General features: G+C 43.3%; 2 protein-coding genes across 5 annotated transcripts in view; one reads left to right on the top strand and one right to left on the bottom strand.

The window, feature by feature from the left end:
* The first annotated feature begins 1,777 nt into the window (after positions 1–1,777).
* Positions 1,778–8,305, top strand: LOC109900314 (lysosome-associated membrane glycoprotein 5). The gene is made up of 7 exons (XM_020496003.2): positions 1,778–2,046; positions 2,408–2,508; positions 3,314–3,492; positions 3,974–4,105; positions 4,290–4,386; positions 5,245–5,433; positions 6,910–8,305. Exons 2-7 carry the CDS (start codon positions 2,451–2,453, stop codon positions 7,086–7,088), a joined length of 834 nt encoding a protein of 277 aa, XP_020351592.2. The 5' UTR covers positions 1,778–2,046; positions 2,408–2,450; the 3' UTR covers positions 7,089–8,305.
* A 1,504-nt stretch (positions 8,306–9,809) lies between these two features.
* Positions 9,810–21,316, bottom strand: part of LOC109900967 (serine/threonine-protein kinase PAK 5) — a 112,496-nt gene continuing 100,989 nt past the window's right edge. For all 4 annotated transcript variants that reach the window (XM_031837512.1, XM_031837510.1, XM_020496900.2 and 1 more), the window contains 5 exons: positions 19,778–19,911; positions 17,147–17,273; positions 14,907–15,032; positions 11,804–11,938; positions 9,810–11,683 (listed from right to left, as the gene is read on the bottom strand). In XM_031837512.1, coding sequence (XP_031693372.1) covers positions 11,528–11,683; positions 11,804–11,938; positions 14,907–15,032; positions 17,147–17,273; positions 19,778–19,911 — 678 coding nt within the window. In that variant the 3' untranslated portion in view covers positions 9,810–11,527. The remainder of the gene's footprint in view (positions 11,684–11,803; positions 11,939–14,906; positions 15,033–17,146; positions 17,274–19,777; positions 19,912–21,316) is intronic.

The raw sequence follows: 21,316 nt of genomic DNA, 5'->3' as shown, positions 1-21,316 counted from the left end.
CATCACATGGCTCCCGAGGGCTTCGGGTCACAGAGTAAATTATCTGGTCTTAACGAGTCGATTACTGTCAATGGATTCCATTGAGGAGTTTTAGATAGAGACTGACAGCCCTACATACCCACAGGGGCTGTTTTTTCTCTGTTGTCCTCACCCTCAACCCCCCTCCTCGATCTAACAACCTGACCTGCCCGAAAAACGTCTGTAAAGTCACCAAACCTGGGGGCAAGTTGACCAGCTCTGACAACACCCTGAAGACCACCAAAAGCTGTGCGTCACTAGCTGCGCCAACTGCCTCTCGTCTTGGTATCCTACTAACTGCCCACACAGGTAACAAAGGAAAAGAAGAATCGGATAAGGACAAACTGAAAACAGCACCTGACTTTAATATGAGGTGATTTGAAGATAGCTATTACAGAAAATGTGCAGTTTGCCTTACAAGTATCAGTCCTGTGCTACCTGACCGTTCAAAACTATGTGGAGAAACGTTCCACCAACTGCCAACACCAACATTGCAGATGTTACACTGCCTGTTTCCAGCTCCTCAACGACTTTAACAGTATTGGGCAACAAACTGTTACGGAGATTTACTTTCCCCACGTTTAAACAGAGCGGGAAGGAGGCGCAGGAGGTCGCGTGTGGAGGAGATCCCGCCTCAGGTTCACCGCGAGGAATTCCGCGTTCAGATTAAACCGTATGTCTTGTGCGCCATGCGTAATAGCCAAATGTCCCATTGGAGAGCTGAAGTATTTGCAATCTTTTATTCCCACTGTTTTTATTCCAGAACTAGGCCTACTAAAACACTGGATTAAACTAACCTACTCGTGATTTTAGATTGAGGACTATGAGATTAGTTGAATCAGGTGTGTTGGTACTGTTTTGGACTGGAACAAAAAGCCACACACACTGCCCCCTTGTATAGTGTTGGGAAGGGTGTGGGACAAACGTAAGGCATATCCACGGGGAAGCCTCAAGCACAAAGAGGATTCCTGTGCTACCATAAAGATTATGTGCATTTACTATGAATAGCAAACGTCATCCCCTGCATAGCTATTCATAACGGTTGGGAAATATCAATAGACATGACATTTCTTTAAATCGTTTTCATGGGTCTGCGTTTCTAATTATATTATAATTATTATATTCTTAAATTGTGAATTATTAAGATGAATGAATAAATATATATTCGTTTGTATTTAAAAATGGCAAGGGTTTGTATTCTCTGGAGGAGAGAGTATGTGTGTGTGTTTCCTCAACGTCAAGCTCCATGGTAAGTTATAAAACCCTCACAAAACCTTGACTTTAGAAAACTGGGTCATTCTGAGTACTGGGTCAAGTATACTGAGAATGCTATCACATTTACAGGGCGTTATAGGAATATTTTTTTCACTGTATGATGCAGACTTTATTGTTGCCTGTGTTTGTGAAGTGGAAAGGGGGGGGGGGGGGGGTGGGTGGAGGTGACTTGAGCATAGGAGTGTCAACTGTCACAGCTGAACGGTTGACAGAGTTTTGACTCTGTCAGCTATTCTTTTCTGAGTCAGTAGCATTTACGGACAATGTCCACTATTGCCGGATTACAAGCGATAAAGTCTAACATCATCTGACACATCACACACATACTCATTCGTTTCGACTCATATGTTTAGTGGCGTTTACAATTGTTTTAATCATACACACACGGTAGTCAAGGGTATGTATGTACACTGTATATTATGAACAATGTCTTTGGCAAAGGTGTGAGAGGAGGACACTGCGCGGGTGTCCCCAAGCCTGAGTTCACACACACTGAGCTGTGTGTGAGAGAGAGAGCGCGCTGCCAGACTGCAATCCACGCACGCACATACACCACAGCAGCTGCAATCTTGCTCAGAAGCAGAGAGGAGGGGGTAGCAACGATCCCCCTCACACACACACACACACACCTCAGCTGCAATCACAGTGATGGAAACAGAAGCATTGCGGGACTAGCTGCGGTTGCTGCAGCGAAGCTCTTTGGAAGAAACAAACTTCGGGAGAGAAACTGAACTTCTTCCCCCGGTGAATCACGTGAGTCACCCAGAGTGTTGTTATCTGTTGGTATATGTACAGGGGAAACTCTGCATTGCCGCAGGCGACGCTCACCTAAAGCTCTCTCATCGACTGAATTCAGAGCGCGGAGAGAGTCTAGAGCAGTACAAGGTGTTCAGAAAGCGGCAACTGAACAACTGTGGCATTTTAATGCGCAGCAAACCGGATGCTATCTCTCTCACGTCCACCTGGAGATTTGCTGCATTCGCGATGATATGAGCGTGACTACCTGACGCTGAGCAGCGGGATCCCTCATTGCTTTCTTTCTTTCTCTCTCTCGCTCTCTCTCTATTCTTTCAATCTCTCCCTCTCTCTCTTTCTTTGCGGGTTCACTATACAGGCTACCCCGCCAGTTAGCCGTTTCAGTGCCTGGATCCAGTACAATGGAGCGGCTCAGATTCAGCACCTTGGACAGCGCAGGACTTCTGCTACGTTTGTTCGGTAAGCGTCGACTGTGTGTGTGTGTGTGTGTGTGTGTGTATGTGTGCGTGCGTGTGTGTGTGAGTGCGTGTGTGCGCGCGCGCGCGTGTGTTGCATACGATATTTCGGTCGTGACTGCACAAAGCAGCCTGCGTGTCTGGCTGTCTTTGTGTGTGTGTGTGTGTGTGCGCATGTGTGTGTTTGTGTGCGTGTTGGGGGGGGGGGGGGGGGGGGGGTACCTGTATTCAACGTCAGTGCAGTGAAAAGCTCGTTGTGAGAAGAATACTCAAATGCAAGTCATTATTATAACATGTATTAGACTCACCGGTGTGGACATCTCTATGTCCTGCCCATTTTTCTAGCATAGACATGCGGTGAGATTTAAAATGTATACTACATCCGTGTCATGTAGCTGGGTACTGTTACATCTAAGTGGGCAAATGTACTCAAGCGAAGCTATAGGTCCTCATTCATTGCTCCCAACAGTTTTCTTCTGGGAGACAAGAAGCCCCTTTGAGTCTAATCTTTGAGTCTTCGGGCTGCCTGGTTTTGCTGATCATGCATGTTGCATGGCATGCACTCCAGTCTGTAACAGCATTGACTGTAAAACACATTCCTGTGAACCATCTTTCATTATACTATTGCCTACAGATTCTATTTTATTCTATTCCTTCTGCAGACCTCACATGTTTGGGCATATTCATTGCCATATCGATGACGCAAAAAAAAAAAAAAATAAACATAAACTGTCATGTATTTGCCACTCTGTTACCCCTGTACTCTACACTGATGACGTGACCCTTACACAGTACCAACCCGTTTTCAGGGATCCTGGCCCGGTTGACCGTGACGGCTGAGCAAGAGGGAGAGAATCTCTCCGGTCTGTCCACCAACCCAGACAAAGACATCTTCGTGGTCCGGGAGAACGGGACCACCTGCCTCATGGTCGAGTTCGCTGTCCGCTTCACGGTCCCCTTCGACGTCCTCGCGATCAACGGGATAGACGTAAGTAACAACTCCGATATTTCATGGCTCTGTGTTCTTTTTACTTCGCATGTAAGGTGTCCAAGTCAAGATTTCATATACAACTGCGTAGATAATACAGTTAGTTTAACACTACTTTTCATGGCACTTACCTTTTGGACCTTATCCTCACTATAATAGCCTAGTATACCGCTGGGAATGTGTGGGTGGACACAGCCCGTCAGACTTCGGTTGTCAATTTAGACTGACACTGACACATTTCTGTATGTGAGAATTTACTCTCATTTAGACACACATGGGGCACCCATGCCACGGTATTACGCGCGGTGGGCTGTGCGTAAAATGATGTGCTGATATTTTGGAAACCCGTATTGGTCGACTGTAGCAACAGCGTGCCAGTGTGAAACAAGGCCATATTATCATCAAAGAAGACTAGTCTATTGAGAAACGCATGTGACCATCAATCACACACTGGTGTTTGTTTCCCTTCTGTTCTCTGCAGCTCATCACGGAGAATGCGTATCTGGCTCTGCCTCGCGGGGCAGACATTGAAGGGAAATGCGGGAGCCAGGACGCCGATATACACATCTCGTGGAAGGATAAGGCCTACACACTCCGCATCAACTTCGTCAAGGTTTGTCCCCTACTGTGAAACAGTCAGTAGGCAACCGCGTCTAATTACAATGACCCAAAATCATTAAGAGCGTTTATCCCGCGTGGGATTCATGTAAAAATATGTTTAGATAACAACGCCTACACATAACATCCGTAATGTTCTTCTTCTGCTGGTGATGACTGTGTGTGTGTGTGTGTGGCAGGAAACCCGTGACAAGGGAGATGAGGTGTGGAAGATTAGCAAATTGCAGTTTGTTTATGACACCTCGGAGAAAACCCATTTCATCAACCCATACAACCGTGAGTAGCATTTATATCCCACTCAGCATTTTCTGTGTATGTTTTGCAAAATGGTTTCGTTTAATAATTATTTAATATTTGCACTAAACGTGTGCAATAAAGAAAGGCAATAAACATAATTAGGCCTTATTTCGGAGTTTTTTAAATATATTTTTCTTCAAAAAAACCTTCTTCTTCTTATAATTATTATTATGATGTTCCTGTTTTATAGTTTTTTTTCGTCACTTTTGATTAATTTCAGTAATTTCGATTAGACATATGATGAGCTAATGTTGAAATTCCCGTAGCCTACCCCAACAGCACAGTTTTTGGATTCAGTATTAATTCACATTTTAAAACTCATGACGGGACAGGCAGAAGTTGAACACGGAATTATTGAAAGAAAACGGTGACTTTTTTGCTGGATAAAAAGCCCGTCTTTTCTGGACACGCTATTGGTGTGCATCTGCCGCAGTGGCCGTTTTACCTGCGTGTAGAAACAAAGTGATTCCTACAGCCCTAATACGTTTTATACTTAGACGTTGTTAAATTTCGATATTTGTTCCAAATGATTTCATAAATATTAATATGAATACTCTATTATTCCAAATTTATTTCAATATTTTGTAGCCTTTATTTGACTTATTTCTATGCATGTTGCGTTTTTGTGTTTTTCTGTATGAAATGCATGCATGCTTGTGTGTGCATGTGTAGATGTGCGTGTGTGTGCGTTCGGGATTGCCTGTCTGTCTGTCTGGCTAGCTGTGTGTCTCACTTTGTCAGTCTTGTGGGAATTCCTGTGCTCTTCTTTTAGACCAACCTACCCATATAGTATGTTTCCTCACGTACTGCATTCTCCTATCCCATCTCTCCATCTAGCTGGGAAGCACACAGCCAGCTCCCACGGTCTGTCAGCGCTAGTGACCCCTGCTGGCCACTCCTATGTCTGCGAGGCTAAGCAGACACTCACCCTCATCTCCAGTGACCACCAAAAGGGAGTGACTGTCGCCATGAGTGACATTCAGATCCAGCCCTTCGACATCAACTCAGACTTCATGTTTAGTGAAGGTACATGATCTAGCCATGACATCATACCAGCCATGTTCAGTGAAGGTATAGCACAACAACCTACGGTGGTACTCCTCTCATGGCAAATGTTGCAAAATCAGCAAATGTCCCATCCATGTCAAATGTACAGCCCCGTATAATAAAGGTTGTCACCTGGAGGAATGATATGACACTAGTGAGGATGATGAGGATGATAATGAGAGGTTACCGTACAGTAGTATTGGAGAACTTATCTCACAACCCCTACAAACTGCGCCCCCCCCCCGCCCTTCCTCGCCATCTCCTTCACCCTCCTTCTCTCTCTCTCTCTCTGTGGGGGCTGGTTGCTGCAGTTTGAAGAGTATGGCTGCAGAGCGAGGGAGGGAGGGAGGGAGGGAGGGAGGGAGGGAGGGAGGGAGGGAGGGAGGGAGGAAAAGAGAGGAAAAGGAAAAGAGAGAAGAGAGAGATAGATAGAGGGGAACGTGAGAGAGGTCATTAGGACTTTATGGCTGTAGTTATAGCCCTGTCCTCAATGCAGACTTTACGACTGTAGTTAGATATATACTGTCAGTCACTGTGTCCTCTAAAGGCTATCACTCTTCTCTCTCTGGACTGCAGTAAACTAGACTGCGTTTTGCTACGGTGCCCTTCAACTATAGTGTTTATTAACCCTTGGTGTACAGTGGCCTTTCATCTGGAACATACTGTATTAATGAACATTTAAAGCTACATTCTGGAAAATCTGCAAACCACCAGAAAAGGCCACCATTGAAAACATAAACATAAAATCCATCCCATGATCCAGAACATCAGAAGGCTATAGTACATGTAAACAGTACGACATATCGCTTACCTTATATGAGCTAAACTAGTTTAAGGCCCTGACTGTTGCCTTTAAATATGACACTTTCTAATTTAGAGTCCAGTGAGACTGTTTCTGGGACATGTTGACCTCATATTATTATGTGTTGACCTTTGATCTAATACTAATCAGCGAGGTCATGTGAAGGCTCTCTCACATAGAGGAGAATCTTCTCACTGTGGGCATGGGAAAAACTAAAGGGACCTGACTGACCAGGGAACTCGAATTTTGAATTTCCTTATTGGTTAAAGTTAGGTTAGTGTAACAGTTAGGGTTTAGGTCAGGATTAGGTTTGCAGGCCAATCATGTAGCTTTAGCCGCAAACCCATGTGTAGATAGAACTGTGTGTGTGTGTGTGTATGTATGTGTGTGGGTAACACACTCACACATGCACACATATGGACAGATAGACAGATGCGCGCACACACACACGCACACACACACACACACACACACACACACACACACACACACACACACACACACACACACACACACACACACACACACACACACACACACACACACACACACACACACACACACACACACACACACACACACACACACACACACACACACACACACACACACACACACACTAATGTATTCTGTGTGTGTGTTTCACCCTGCAGCCTATAAGTGCATCACAGACCAGCGGGAACAGCTGGAGGAGACTCTTCCTCTGATCCTGGGTTTCATCCTGGGCCTCATCATCGTCATCACGCTGTCCGTCTACCACTTCCACCTCAAACTGACCGCTGTCACCCAGCCACAGCTGCCCCGCGACCGGTCCATGTACAAGAACATGTAAGGAACTGGACATTGAAACAAACACTATATGACAACTCTCCATGGTCAATGATAGTACAGTAGAACAACATTCCAAGACTCCCCATGTTCAAGAGCATCTAAGGAATCAAACATTAGATCATCATCAACACAATGACTCTCCATGTACAAGGTAATAGGACATTGAAACAAGCACAACATGATGTTCAAGACATGTAAGGAATCAGACACTACAAATCACTACGACTCTCCATGTTCAAGGATATAGGACATTAAAAACAAGATGACATGACTACTCTCCATTCAAGGATATAAAAAATATGGTACTAGACTACAATTATAACCACAACGCTCCTGCCTCTCCAAAGTCAAACCAATGTGACTTCCCTTGCTCTGAACTCCCCAAATATTGGAGAGTAGGCCATAACTTTATGGAGGCCTAACTTGCGATATGGCTAACTTGAGATACGTGTGCGTAACTTGGAGCGTTCTCGTAAAATCCTGCATTGAAGTCATTTGGAGACTTGCGCAACATTCGATTTACGCACGCGTTTTTTTCTTCTTCAGTTAGCGTTCCACCCCTGTGTGTTCTGCTGTCCAGAAATCGACGTTTTTTTGTTGAGAGGCCTGCGCTTTTGTCATCATTCCCCCCCCCCCCCCCCCCCCATCACGTGTCTCTGTCTTTTCTGTCAACGAGCTACAAAAGAAACCTCGCAGGTTAGCAGGTCCAGAGTTGATGTTCAGCTGAGGTTCTTACTTTCCGGACCCCAGTTTTTACTTTATGTTTTAGAATGCAACCATCGTGGTGAAAGTGGACGGTGTTGTGGTGTGTATGTACACTGTGCAGGTGTTTCAATGAACTTCAGAAATCATGCAAAATAAATCATTGCTGTAAACGCTTTACTTTGGTATGAACGGATCATTTTCCAGATCTGACTCGATGGAATTATGTCAAGAAAAAAATATGAAACGTAAATTGAAAAAAAAGAAGGAAAACATGGTGTGTAAAAACGTGCCCCCCCCCCCAAAAAAAAAAAATATTTAATACATTTATCTCATATCAGAATGTCAGAAGAAGTTTATCATTGTGTTTATCATTGTGAAAGAAATGTGCAAAGATATTTAAGATTTAAAAATAATAAATGTACACTATTTTCAGAAAGACTATGCATAGAAAACTATGCTGATGCTACTTTAATGTTCACTGAAATAAATTTTACAGGAGATATCCTAAGCCTGTGTAAGCCTGTTTTTCCCGTTTTCTTTGTGCATTGCTCACTATCAAACTTGTCTACCACATTAAGACAGCTTTCATTCGCTCAGATTGTTGGATAGGCATCGTAAAATACATTTCGGTAGCCGTTTTTTTCCCCAGATACTACAGTTGACAAATATTTCAGAACATGAGAACTTAACATAAAACATTGTCGCACTGAATGGACTTAAACAGTGAAATAGATGGGAGGGAGGGGGGGGGGGGGTAAACATTCATCCCACTCATCAATGTCTTAACCATGAGTCCTCCATGGGAGTGGCTGAGAGCTGCGTCTGAACCTGGGTGATCGATGCTCCTGTCCGGCATGGCATGGCCAAGGCGTCGAGGCGGAGATGGAGTATTGATCTCGCCGTTTGACACTGGGCCGTCAGAGGAAACGCGACATGAGCAAGTAACAATTGAAAGTGAATGGAGCATGCGTGACATCCACAACTCTTTGTTTGAACACCAAAGACATCATTAATCATATTGCCTTTAACATGTTTTTTTTGTCTTCTTCTAATGCCTCTTAAGGTGAAAGAAATCCAAAAAGTAACTGAATGTAATCAAATTACTTCACAGAGTTTGGGTAATCCAAAAATGTCATTACCCGTCTTCCATAAATTGCATTACCTGTCTTCCTTTTAAGGTTTCTTCTTGTGAAAGAGGATTTTTATTCTCCTGGGTCAAACCATAGAGAATGATAGAGGCCTTTGGTGGCCAAAAGGCTGTTTTAGCATGGGCAGCACCATTGAGTGCTTCCACCATGCTTCCGCCATTTTAAAGTACTCAAAGTAGTCAACTGGGTGGTAGTCCTATGAGTTGTAGCCTCAATGGCACTGCCCATGCTGTCACAGATGCTATAATGACACAGACATAAAGATGAGTCCTCTATCTATCTCTATGGGTCAAACCAAATCAATATCCTATTATAGTTCCTTCCACACAAGAAGAGGGGAAAAAACAATGGCCTCCTATATTTTCTAGTCATGTGATGCGTGTATCTATCTATTAGTCCTCTAGTCGTTTCAGCTAAAGAGGCAAGGCTATTTTGGAGACACACCCGTGTCCACTGAAGTGCCCCGCTAAACATTATTACGTATGTTTAGCGGCATATTCAATTAAAACCCATGGTTTGGTATTTGGTATCAGGGTTGGGCAAAAACATAATTATTGGTAATCTGTAGTGTTATGTGGACAAGGTGGGACATAACTTAAACAACAAGCAACTAGCGGCAATGGGAGATATCAGCACCATGGACAGCAGTGAACTGGGAACCTCGCGATCTGACGTTCAGAACCACAGGACAGCGGTGGTCTCAAGTGCAGCTGCAACGCCACTGGCCACTGGAAAAATCCCATTTATTGGATAAGACCTAAACAGGAAGCAATAAGCCTGCAGTCAGACTCCTACACCAACATCCATATTTCAGTTCAAACATACTTTTGATGAGATGAGAGTGTGGAAAAACACATGCTACACTTGTCAATGTTTTAATGGGCTTTTTTAATTGAAACCAGCTTCACTGATAACAAACATGCAATATCACTGTACAAGCAACACCACGGATAGTAGTACTCATTCAAGTCCCGAAACCAGCTCTCACACACACGCACACACGCACACACACACGTTCATATTTACATCTCACAGTGAATGATGTGTTAAAAACAAAATGGGGTTACACTTTCCAATTAGAACTGAGAATCAGATCGCGGCACAGTTGTTTGTGTGTGTGTGTGTGTGTGTGTGTGCGAGAGAGAGAGAGAGAGAGAGAGAGAGAGAGAGAGAGAGAGAGAGAGAGAGAGAGAGACAGAGAGAGAGAGATAAGGAACAGATGACAGCCAGGATGTGTGAGAGTAGAAAAACAGACCTTTTACCACTGTGTGTATCAGACTGAGAAGCTCAGATATTGCTATAGGAGTCTTGGATGAGTGTCCATTGAATTTATAGGAGTGTCATGATGGGTAAAGAATGAATGTCTCTTTTACAAATAAACTGATATCTTCTCTTATCTTTCCACTCAAACAGTGCTACGTGGGATTTGTAAAAAATGACATTTTTTATAAAGATGAATAAATGATGGTGATGATGGATATGCTTGGGGTATTGCTTGTATGATATAATCAACATCACTGTTTGTCTGGCTGTTGATATTTATAAACATAAAACAAAAAGAAAGGCCACACTACCAAAAAATAAACCTTTCAAATTCAAAAAAATAAATAAATACTTTAAAACAGCATACAAAATTCTGGCCTTACCCTTTTTCCACACTCAATGGAGGTTCTGTCCACAAATGTGGGATAATAAATATATTCATGTTCATTTTTGTAACAGTTAGGGGTTAAATTCTTAATGAAAAAATGGATTATTATTATAAACAGTAGGAAAGATCTTCGCAGAAACTCTGATTTCTATGTAATACTGCCCATATCACAATGGTCACGACACAATAAAATACTGCAAATTATCAAAACTGTACAGAAAAACTTACATATTTCTCTAAAATACATTTTCACTGTTAGTGTGAGAAAAGAGAAGTGAAGAGAGCGATGTTTTTATTCCACCAATAGGCGAACAGCCTGTCTTCTAGCCAGACTAAGACACACCCACACCGCCCCCACTCAGACATCACCAAATACTCGTCAACACCAAATGCTGCTTCCTGATTGCTCTGAGATCTAATGCTCATGTCTGGGGGCGGTGGGCGTGTCTCATAGGTCCGTCAACACGGCTGCCAGCCAGGCAGTGTCAGCTGATCACTGCACACTGTCTACGCTCTAGTCGATGGCTACTACAGTACAACTCTACAGGACTCACAGACAGCCTAGTAAGAGAGGAAACTGCACTGGGACGACCCACCCTACTGGTCTAGCAGCCTAGTGAAGCCAAAGAGTACGAACCAAGAGGCTCGCATTTGTTAGCATTTGGCGCCCGTATAAGCAATAAGCCTGCCACAGAAGACTGAAGAAGAGACTCCTACAGTACAGTCCCCTATGCTCCAGTGTTGAACTTTATATAGTATTTTTCAAAATAGAAGATATCATGTTTCTCTTTAATCTTTTCTTTGTAAATAATTCCTCTAGCTAAACTACTGCTCGGTTACAGGTGTGAGTGTTTGTTTTAGTGGCGTAGTCTCTCAGGTCATGTGGGTGTTTGTTTGGCAGGGTGTGTGGTGCCGCCCTGGTGGCGGGAGGTCAGGTCAGCGGTGGCGGTAGTGCCTCATTAGGGGGACGATGCAAGATGGTGGGCCCGAGAGCTTGAGGAAGGGGTGCTGGAGAAGCTCCTGGGCTGTGGCTCGCTGAGACGGCTCTCTAACTAACATCAGGTCGAGGAAGGCCCTCATAACCGATGATACCTGAAGGAGAGAAAAAGAACACATTACTATTTATTTGATTTAGGGGAATAACTGACATCAATAAACATTTCTGTAAATGTGCCAATTAAAATGATTATGAAAAAAATGAGCCCTGCTGACCTTGTGTGACTCCTTTAGCCGTGGGGGCAGGTTGTCTCGTATCCTCCTCATGGCCTGTAGAGGGGGTTCGTTAAAGTACGGGGGTTCCCCATCTATCATCTCTATCACCATGATGCCCAACGACCAGATATCCACCTAGCAGGCAGTGTGAATGGTGTTATTGTCTTTTTTCACAGCTCACTTTCTACAACATTATGCAACGGGAGGGCCTAATCCTGAATGGTGATTGTTCTATTCCACAAAATACTATGACGTTAAAATGCCCATTTACTCTGTGCCATATGTCTACGCAATCCACTGTCTCATCAGCCAAGCAAGGCCCGTTTTAAACATGATCTCCACCATAAACAGCATCTAGACATTATCTCACATTTCTTTAAGATTAACATTTCATTTTCCACAGAGGAGATTTGTATAAACCTTGCTGTCTGTCTCTCCGACATTTGCAACATTGTTTCGATATTAAAAATGAGTTCTCCAGCTGTCCCATAGTAACGAACGTGTCGGGGTTGGGACGAGGCAGACAGTCAGGCAGCATTTCTCAGCCAGTCGAAATCATGAATCAGCTGGCATCATTTTTATGGATATTTTCAAAGAAATGTCAATTGAAAAAAAGATAAAAGGAAATGAAGTGCAGCTAGTTTGCAGTCTTTCCAGCTTCAGTTGGAAGTGATTGTCTTAGCTGTGCTGTTGGCTAGCTCCTCTGAACAACATCACCCTGACGAGAGAGCACAGTTCTCTATGCCAGGCTGTATGCAAATAAATGTCATTTGGAAAACAGCTTAAACAAATGCAAATGCTACTGTTGTTATTCTTTTTGACCTTTGCTGTGACTGTAAGTTAGCCATAGTTGGCTAGCTAGCAAGCAAGGGATAAGAACATTCCCAGCCAGTATGGCAATGGAACATAGAAGAATGAACGACTGTGTACAGAACAAAAAGGCTGAACGACTGGGTCGCGCTTTAAGCAACCAAACCCATAGAACAAATGACCAGCCGGCTTGGGTAGGAACCCCGGATTTGTGTCGGGACAATATCTCGTGGAAGGATGAAATAGTATGAATAAATTCAGCAAAATATATTTTTTTAATGAAAATATGTCAACCATTATTTGAATATGTTGGTAACCCTTTGCATAAAATTGATAATGCCCTAAAGCCTTATTCTAAAATGTATTAAATTCACATTTTCCCTCATCGATCCACACACAATACTCCAATGTCAAAGAAAAAAACAGTTTTTTATACATTTTTAAAAATGTAAAAATTAAAATATCACATTTACATAAGTAAATGACCCTCTGCTATGAGACTCGAAATTGAGCTCAGGTACATCCTGCTTCCATTGATCATCCTTTCTGCAACTTGATTGGAGTCCACCTGTAGTAAATCCATTGATTGGACACGATTTGGAAAGGCACACACCTGTCTATATAATGTTCGACAGTTGACAGAGCGAAAACCAAGCCATGAGGTTGAAGGAATTGTCCTGGCCAAAAACCCGAAGTGACAAAGGTGTCCAAGAACCCGATGGTCACTCTGACAGAGCTCTAGAGTTCCTCTATTGAGATGGGAGAACCTTCCAGAAGGACAGCCATCTCTGCAGCACTCCACCAATCCGGCATTTACCGTAGAGTGGCCAGATGGAAGCCACTCCTCAGTAAAATTCACATGACAGCCCGCTTAGAGTTTGCCAAAAGGCACCTAAAGGACTCTCCGACCATGAGAAACAAGATTCTCTGGTCTGATGAAAACAAGACCGGACTCTTTGGCCTGAATGCCAAGCGTCACGTCTGGAGGAAAGTATGGTGGAGGAAGCATCATGCTGTGGGGATGTTTTTCAGCGGCAGGGACTGGGAGACTACTCAGGACCTCAGTCTGGGGCGAAGGTTCATGTTCAAACAGGACAATGACCCTAAGCATACATCCAAGACAACGCAGAAGTGGCTTCTAGACAAGTCTCTGAATGTTCTTGAGTGGCTCAGCCAGAGCCTAGATTGAAACCCGATGGAACATCTCTGGAGAGACCTGAGCTTGAGAGGATCTGCAGAGAAGAATGGGAGAAACTCCTCATATACAAGTGTGCCAAGCTTGTAGCGTCATACCCAAGAAGACTCAAGGCTGTTATTGCTGCCAAAGGTGCTTCAACAAAGTACTGATTAAATGGTCGGAATACTTATGTAAATGGAAATTGCAAGGCTTTCCAGAGGGTGGTGCGGTCTACCTGCCCTCCAGGACACCTACAGCACCCAATGTCACAGGAAGGCCAGAAAGATCAAGGACAACAACCACCTAAGCCACTGCCTGTTAACCAGGCTACCACCCAGAAGGTGAGGTCAGTACCGGTGCATCAAAGCTGGGACCGAGAGGCTGAAAAACAGCTTCTATCTCAAGGCCATCAGACTGTTAAACAGCAATCACTGACACGGAGAGGCTGCTGCCTACATACAGACTTGAAATCATTGGCCACTTTAATAAATGGATCACTAGTCACTTTAATAATGTCACTTTAATAATGTTTACATATCTTGCATTACTCATCTCATTTGTATATACTGTGTTTTATACCATCTATTGTATCTTGCTTATGCTGCTTGGTCATTGCTCATCCATATATTTATATGTACATATTCTTATTCCATCCCTTTACTTAGATTTGTGTTTATTACGTAGTTCTTGTGGAATTGTTGGATTACTTGTTAGATATTACTGAACTGTCAGAACTAGAAGCACAAGCATTTCGCTACACTCGCAATAACATCTTCTAACCATGTGTATGTGACCAATCAAATTTGATTTGATAGATTTGATTTTAAATGTAATATTTTCAGTTTTTTAAATGTTTTATACATTTGCAAACATTTCTATAAACCCATTTTTGCTTTGTCATTATGGGGTATTGTGTGTAGACTGATGAGGACAAAAAAACTATTTCATCCATTTTAGAATAAGGCTATAACGTAACAACATGTGGGAAAAATTCAAGGGGTCTGAGTACTTTTAGTCTCAGGCCTGACAACACCCGTGCCAATACTTCTCCCAAACACCGGCTTCACTCACTTATTCAGACATTTGAATGTGTTATTTGGCAAGGTGTGTTCTTACCTCTGTGCCGTAGGGTAACCGTGAGATGACCTCCGGTGCCATCCAGTAGGGCGTGCCCACCAGAGACTTCCTCTTGGGCACCTCTTTGGACACTTGGGCGCAGAAGCCAAAGTCTGACAGCTTGATCTGTGGGAACAAAACATTTGGTTGATCATCTCAATGTGTTTTCGATGGGAATTTTCGGAGCACTTTCGTACAAGGGGAAACAAAAATCCCATATAAAATTCTTTTTTTTACCAGTAAACATTATGGATGTGTGTTGCCTTTTTCTGAAAATATATTTAAGGACAGTAATGAATATTTCACCATTTTCTTTCAATCGAAACCCTCTGTGTTTTTACCATTAAATGGAACATTGACCTCTTGGGATGAAGAGGTTTTCATATAAGCCACTCTAATCCTGCTTCTATTATCCCTTAATTAGCCATCCATCACATTCCAGCAGCTCGTTAAGAGGCATTAGGCTGGCTTTAATTAATAAGGACTGGGTGCTAATTGATTATGATCTCCTCTCCTCTCTCTCAAGTCCTGCAGTCAGAGGCACTTGAGGAGTTCGTACTGCATCACTGGCAACAGCACAGAGGTAGGTTATTGTGTGTGTGTAGGGCAGAGTTTAGCAACATTACATTGTAAGTAACATTGTATCATTTGGCGTCATGTGAGAAACTGGGTGTAAGGGTCAGTGGCATGTATTCATGGATGCCAAGAGAAGATAGACCCCCCCCAAAAAAATATATATGTAAAAAAAAATAAAACAACCTCTTTCATCTCTCTGTGTTTCATCATTTTCCTTCAATTCGCAAGAGGCTGAATGTACCTCACCAGAAAAGACATCTGTGCAAGCAAAACAGCAGCCCTCTGTCTCGGTGTGTGTAGGCTCTCTGATGCTGTCTGATCAAAAAGAGTATGACATTGTTGCCGCCCATAGCATTGAATGCAAGGGAAAGCCAGCGAGCATGTAGCCTCCCTTGATGAAATATAAATAAAATAATAACCAATCAGCATTGAGCTTACTAAGTGAGCTCTAATGTGAATGGTCCTGGCGCACCAAAAGAAGTGTAAATCACATCGCATCGAGAGCATACATTACTGACAGAAAATCCTGCATCTCGTTGTGATGTTGTCCTCCGGTGGCCAGCTAGCTAAAATTGTCCCTTTACTTTATTAGCCATGGATAGAGATAGAGATTTGGACTTGTGGTTTTACTTAATTCTCCATACTAGCCAATGATTATAATGACGATTCTGATCCAACCATAAATTCATACATTGTGCCCCTGGCCTGAGAGGATGGTTCAATATGTACTGTAGCTAGATGTAGAAGGCTAATATTAACTAGCTAACGTTGCCCATTTAAGGAAGTTAGGCTAGTGAGCATGTTTTTAAGCCAGGTAGCCTAGGACAACAAAACATGTAAGTGTGTACTGTATGACAGAGTAATAGACAGTTTCTCAACATGAAAGAGGAGGATGGCATTGGCGTTTCTCTCCAAGTAGTGTGAGTCAACGTGTTTTTTCTACTTGAACGAACGCGCATGCAAGCGCACACACGCGCACACAGATATCAGAACCATGGACAGTCACATCATATTTAGCTTACGATGATTGGACTACATTTTTTGTTGGCATCTTCTCGTTGTCTCTGTATTAGGCTAAACATAGGTGACTAGATGATGTTGAAATGTTGTAGTTGAAATGGTGCTGGAATAGTGGAGGCAGCTCCTGTTTTCTTTGCGACTTGCGGTAACTCTCTGTGGTTCTAAATCAATAGTTGTTTAGTAGTCCGAAAATGTTGGATACATGAACTTGCTTGACCACGCTGTAGGTCATGTAACTGTTTGTGACACGCAATGTGCTTTGTGGACGCCACCGGACAGAGGCTGCTCTCCGGGTTTGTGAAGAAACAACAGGTGTGGAAGAATATATTCTGCCACTGTGTCTTCTTATTGTCTCGGCCTTTAGGCCCTATATACATATCACGGTCGCAAGACATATGAACTAACATGTTATAGAGCAAACAGCGCAATTATCACAACGCTCTTGACTTCCCCAGTGATTTTAACCCCGCACCACTACTGGTCAAGGTTACTATGAGAAACCCATGTTTCTAACCACAATACAGGTTTTAGCTGTGACCCAACAGGTACTGGGCACAACCCACCAGTCAAGCCAACATCTGGAAAACACTGTAGAGTCCCACAGTGTTACAAGTTAGTTTTGTCCAGAATCCATGTTGTCTTACCCGTCCATCGCTGGTGAGGAGGATAGAATCACTCTTGATGTCCCTGTGGATGACTCCCTGCGTGTGGAGGTACGACAGAGCCCTCAACACCGACACACACACGGTGGCTATCTGCTCCTCGTTCATCCTGAAACACACACACACACACGTGGGTCAAGAGTTGGAGGTTAGGACACTGCCAAACACATACCCTATAGCATATGCGTTCTTTCACAAGGACCACGTGAATGTAAAAAATATATATATTTACCAGGAAGATGAGAACATCGTAGGAACATGAAATTCGTGGCGATAACCATGTAATGTGCACTAAGCTTAACAGTCGTGTGTGTGTGGTCCCATATGGGCTCGGGGTAAACAGTACGTCTGGCTGATTCTACAGAACTCCACAGAACATTAACATGAAGCCCCAGCTGGCGAGAACCTCCCCCATCATCGCACACACACACACACACACACACACACACACACACACACACACACACACACACACACACACACACACACACACACACACACACACACACACACATACACACACACACACACACACACACACACACACACACACACACACACACACAGAGATCTGGTACTGGTACTCCATTCTTGTGTATTTTATTCCTCTTGTGTTACTATTTGTATTAGAATATATTTTTATGAACTCTGCATCGTTGGGAAGGGCTAATAAGTCACGGTAAAGTCTACATCCATTGTATTTGGCTCGTGACAAATATATATATATATATATATATATATATATATATACTGTTTTTTACACACACACAAACACAGCTCTCATCTGCAGCCCCTCCAGCACTCTCCTCCCTGTACCGTCTCACTCCACAGGAATCCATTGTCTTAGCAAGGAACAACTCACATCACACACACGCGCGCGCGCACACACACACATACTCTAGACTTCCCTCCCATCGTAGATTGTGCCAGGTTTTGTTGTCACACATGTATGCATTGAGAATTGCAAAACAATCTAGCAAATGGGAGGTTGATGTGTAGACAAAGGAGATTCAATGCTTCACACACATACACCCGCACACATACACCCACACAGATACACCCACACACATACTTACACAAAAACGCGTCCACAAACACAGATGCCCGCACAAAACAAATCATTGCCGAGATAGTACATTATTTCAAACAGAGAATGAAAAAGAAAGTGTATTGTTTAATGAGGCTGTCAAAGTTGCCAAGGGCATCGCATGCAGATGCGCGGACACACACCACACACACCACACACACACACAGTAGCTCCATTAGCTGATTATATGTAAGGTACAGTACAGCCACGACACATACTAGTGAGGATAATTGAACTTTGTTGCTAATTGAAATGGCTGAGGAACAGGAACACGACACAGATATAGGCTATTCTGGCATTGGTACATTGTGTGTGTTGGCAGATACCCAGGGAGAGAAGTGGGGGGGGGGGGGGGGAGAGTGAGAGAGAGAGAGAGAGAGAGAGAGAGAGAGAGAGAGAGAGAGAGAGAGAGAGAGAGAGAGAGAGAGAGAGAGAGAGAGAGAGAGAGAGAGAGAGAGAGAGAGAAAGAGAGAGAGAGAGAGAGAGCGAGAGAGAGAGATGGAAAGAGAACGTGAGAGAGTGAGTGAGCAAGCAAGAGAGAGAATGGTAGAGACAGAGAATAGATATAGAATCAGAGAAAGAGAGAGATAATGATGGAGAGAGAGAGAGAATTGGGGGGGAGGGGAGTACTCACCTGCAGTGGAACTGTTTGTGTGCGTGTTCTCCTATTCAGTTCTACACAGTGAGTAGTCATTTTACGCAACAAAAGAGTCGACTGAAATAGATTTGTATAATTCACCTGGCCTAACAGATGTGAATTCTATGACTGAAACGTGTTGCTGACAGTCATTTGACGGCTATTAACAGTGTTAATGACACAAATACACGTGCATCCTTGAACTAAGTGCACTAAACGGTAAGGTATATGGTTGTTATTACACATGAACTATAATGTCTAACTGCTAATCCCCCTCTGGTTAAAAAAATCTATCAGGATTTGTTTGTGCTAGTAGGTAGTATACTGAATATCTTCCTATTATCAACACAATTCCTACAGCTGTGATTATCCAAACAGCTGTGTCGGAGAAAGGGACGAGACAGGGAGGTGAACGAGGGATCCACATCTCCTCACACAACTAATGAAGACTCTTCTCTCCATCTCACGACTTCACACTGACAGGGACGCCACTGCGTCCTCACGCAACCGTGTTATTAGCGCCCGACACGGCGGCACACAACACCGACACGCACACTGACACACGCCAGGCAAATGACTGTAATTAAAAGACCAAGGACACAATGGGTGTTAATCTAAACGACGAGGCGTTGAGAGGTTTAGGAGAAGACACTGAAACAACAGAGGAAAGAAAGATCTAGAAGTTTGAGTATAACAACTAAAACTCCTGGAACCAGGTCCATTTGGGGTTATTGAGGAATTCTGCTTTGCTGTTTCAGTTCCTGAGAGCGGGACAACAATCCAAATCCTCTTTGTTCAGACACAGGGAATTGAAGTGTCATGTTAGCGCCACAGGCGTAGGTAGCCATTAGGATAGAGGTGAATGGACTAGTGGCAGATGATTGGTTACCTCGTGTGAGTGACAATGTCCGTCAGGGCCCCGCCCTCCAGGAACTCCATAACGACCCAGAGCTCGTCTCCAACCAGGTAGCTGTTGTACATGTCAACCACGTTCTCATGGTGATAGTCCCTCATGATCACCACCTAGAAACAAACAAATCAACAAACACAGGTTACATGACAGATAGACAGTTGAAAGTTTACATCCACCTTAGCCAAATACATTTGAACTCAGTTTTTCACAATTCCTGACATTTAATCCAAGTACAAATGTCCTGTCTTGGTTCAGTTAGGATCACCACTCTATTTTAAGAATGTGAAATGTCAGAATAATAGTAGAGAGAATGATTTATTTCATCTTTTATTTCATTCATCACATTTCCTGTGGGTCAGGTGTTTACATACACTCAATTAGTATTTGGTAGCATTGCCTTTAAATTGTTTAACTTGGGTCAAACGTGTCGGGTAGTCTTCCACGAGCTTCCCACAATAAGTTGGGTGAATTTTGGCCCATTCCTCCTGACAGAGCTTGTGTAACTGAGTCAGGTTTGTAGGGCTCCTTGCCCGCACATGCTTTTTCAGTTCTGCCCACAAATTTTCTATAGGATTGAGGTCAGGGCTTTGTGATGGCCACTCCAATACCTTGACTTTGTTGTCCTTAAGCCATTTTGACACAACTTTGGAAGTATGCTTGGGGTCATTGTCCATTTGGAAGACCCATTTGCGACCAAGCTTTAACTGATGTCTTGAGATGTTGCTTCAATATATTCACATAATGTTTCTTCCTCATGATGCCATCTATTTTGTGAAGTGCACCAGTCCCTCCTGCAGCAAAGCACCCCCACAACATGATGCTGCCACTCCCTTGCTTCACGGTTGGGATGGTGTTCTTCGGCTTACAAGCATCTCCCTGTTTTTCATCCAAACATAACGATGGTCATTATGGCCAAACAGTTCTATTTTTGTTTCATCAACCAGAGGACATTTCTCCAAAAGGTACAATCTTCCTCCCCATGTGCAGTTGCAAACCGTAGTCTGGATTTTTTAATGTCGGTTTTGGAGCATTGGCTTCTTCCTTGCTGAGCGGCCTTTCAGGTTATGTCGATATAGGACTCATTTTACTGTGGATATAGATACTTTTGTACCTGTTTCCTCCAGCATCTTCACAAGGTCCTTTGCTGTTGCTCTGGGATTGATTTGCACTTTTTGCACCAAAGTAGGTTCATCTCTAGGAGACAGAATGCGTCTCCTTCCTGAGCGGTATGACGGCTGCCTGGTCCCATGGTGTTTATACTTGCATACTATTGTTTGTACAGATGAACGTGGTACCTTCAGACATTTGTAAATTGCTCCCAAGGATGAACCAGACTTGTGGAGGTCTACAAAACAAATGTTGGAAAAATGACTTGTGTCATGCACAAAGTAGATGTCCTAACCGACTTGCCAAAACTATAGTTTGTTAACAAGACATTTGTGGAGTGGTTGAAAAACGGTTTTATAATGACTCCAACCTAAGTGTATGTAAACTGCTGACTTCAACTGTATCAGC

This window comes from Oncorhynchus kisutch, linkage group LG12 (genome assembly GCF_002021735.2).
Source record: "Oncorhynchus kisutch isolate 150728-3 linkage group LG12, Okis_V2, whole genome shotgun sequence".
Taxonomy (NCBI): Eukaryota; Metazoa; Chordata; class Actinopteri; order Salmoniformes; family Salmonidae; genus Oncorhynchus; species Oncorhynchus kisutch.
This window is presented reverse-complemented; position numbering and strand designations above follow the sequence as displayed.

Bases quoted from the DNA above. Each gene is read 5' to 3' on its own strand.
- LOC109900314 (XM_020496003.2), top strand. From the start codon at position 2,451: ATGGAGCGGCTCAGATTCAGCACCTTGGACAGCGCAGGACTTCTGCTA. The intron at 4,106-4,289 runs GTTTGTCCCCTA...TGTGTGTGGCAG, and splicing joins TCCGCATCAACTTCGTCAAG to GAAACCCGTGACAAGGGAGA. The intron at 4,387-5,244 runs GTGAGTAGCATT...CTCTCCATCTAG, and splicing joins TTTCATCAACCCATACAACC to CTGGGAAGCACACAGCCAGC.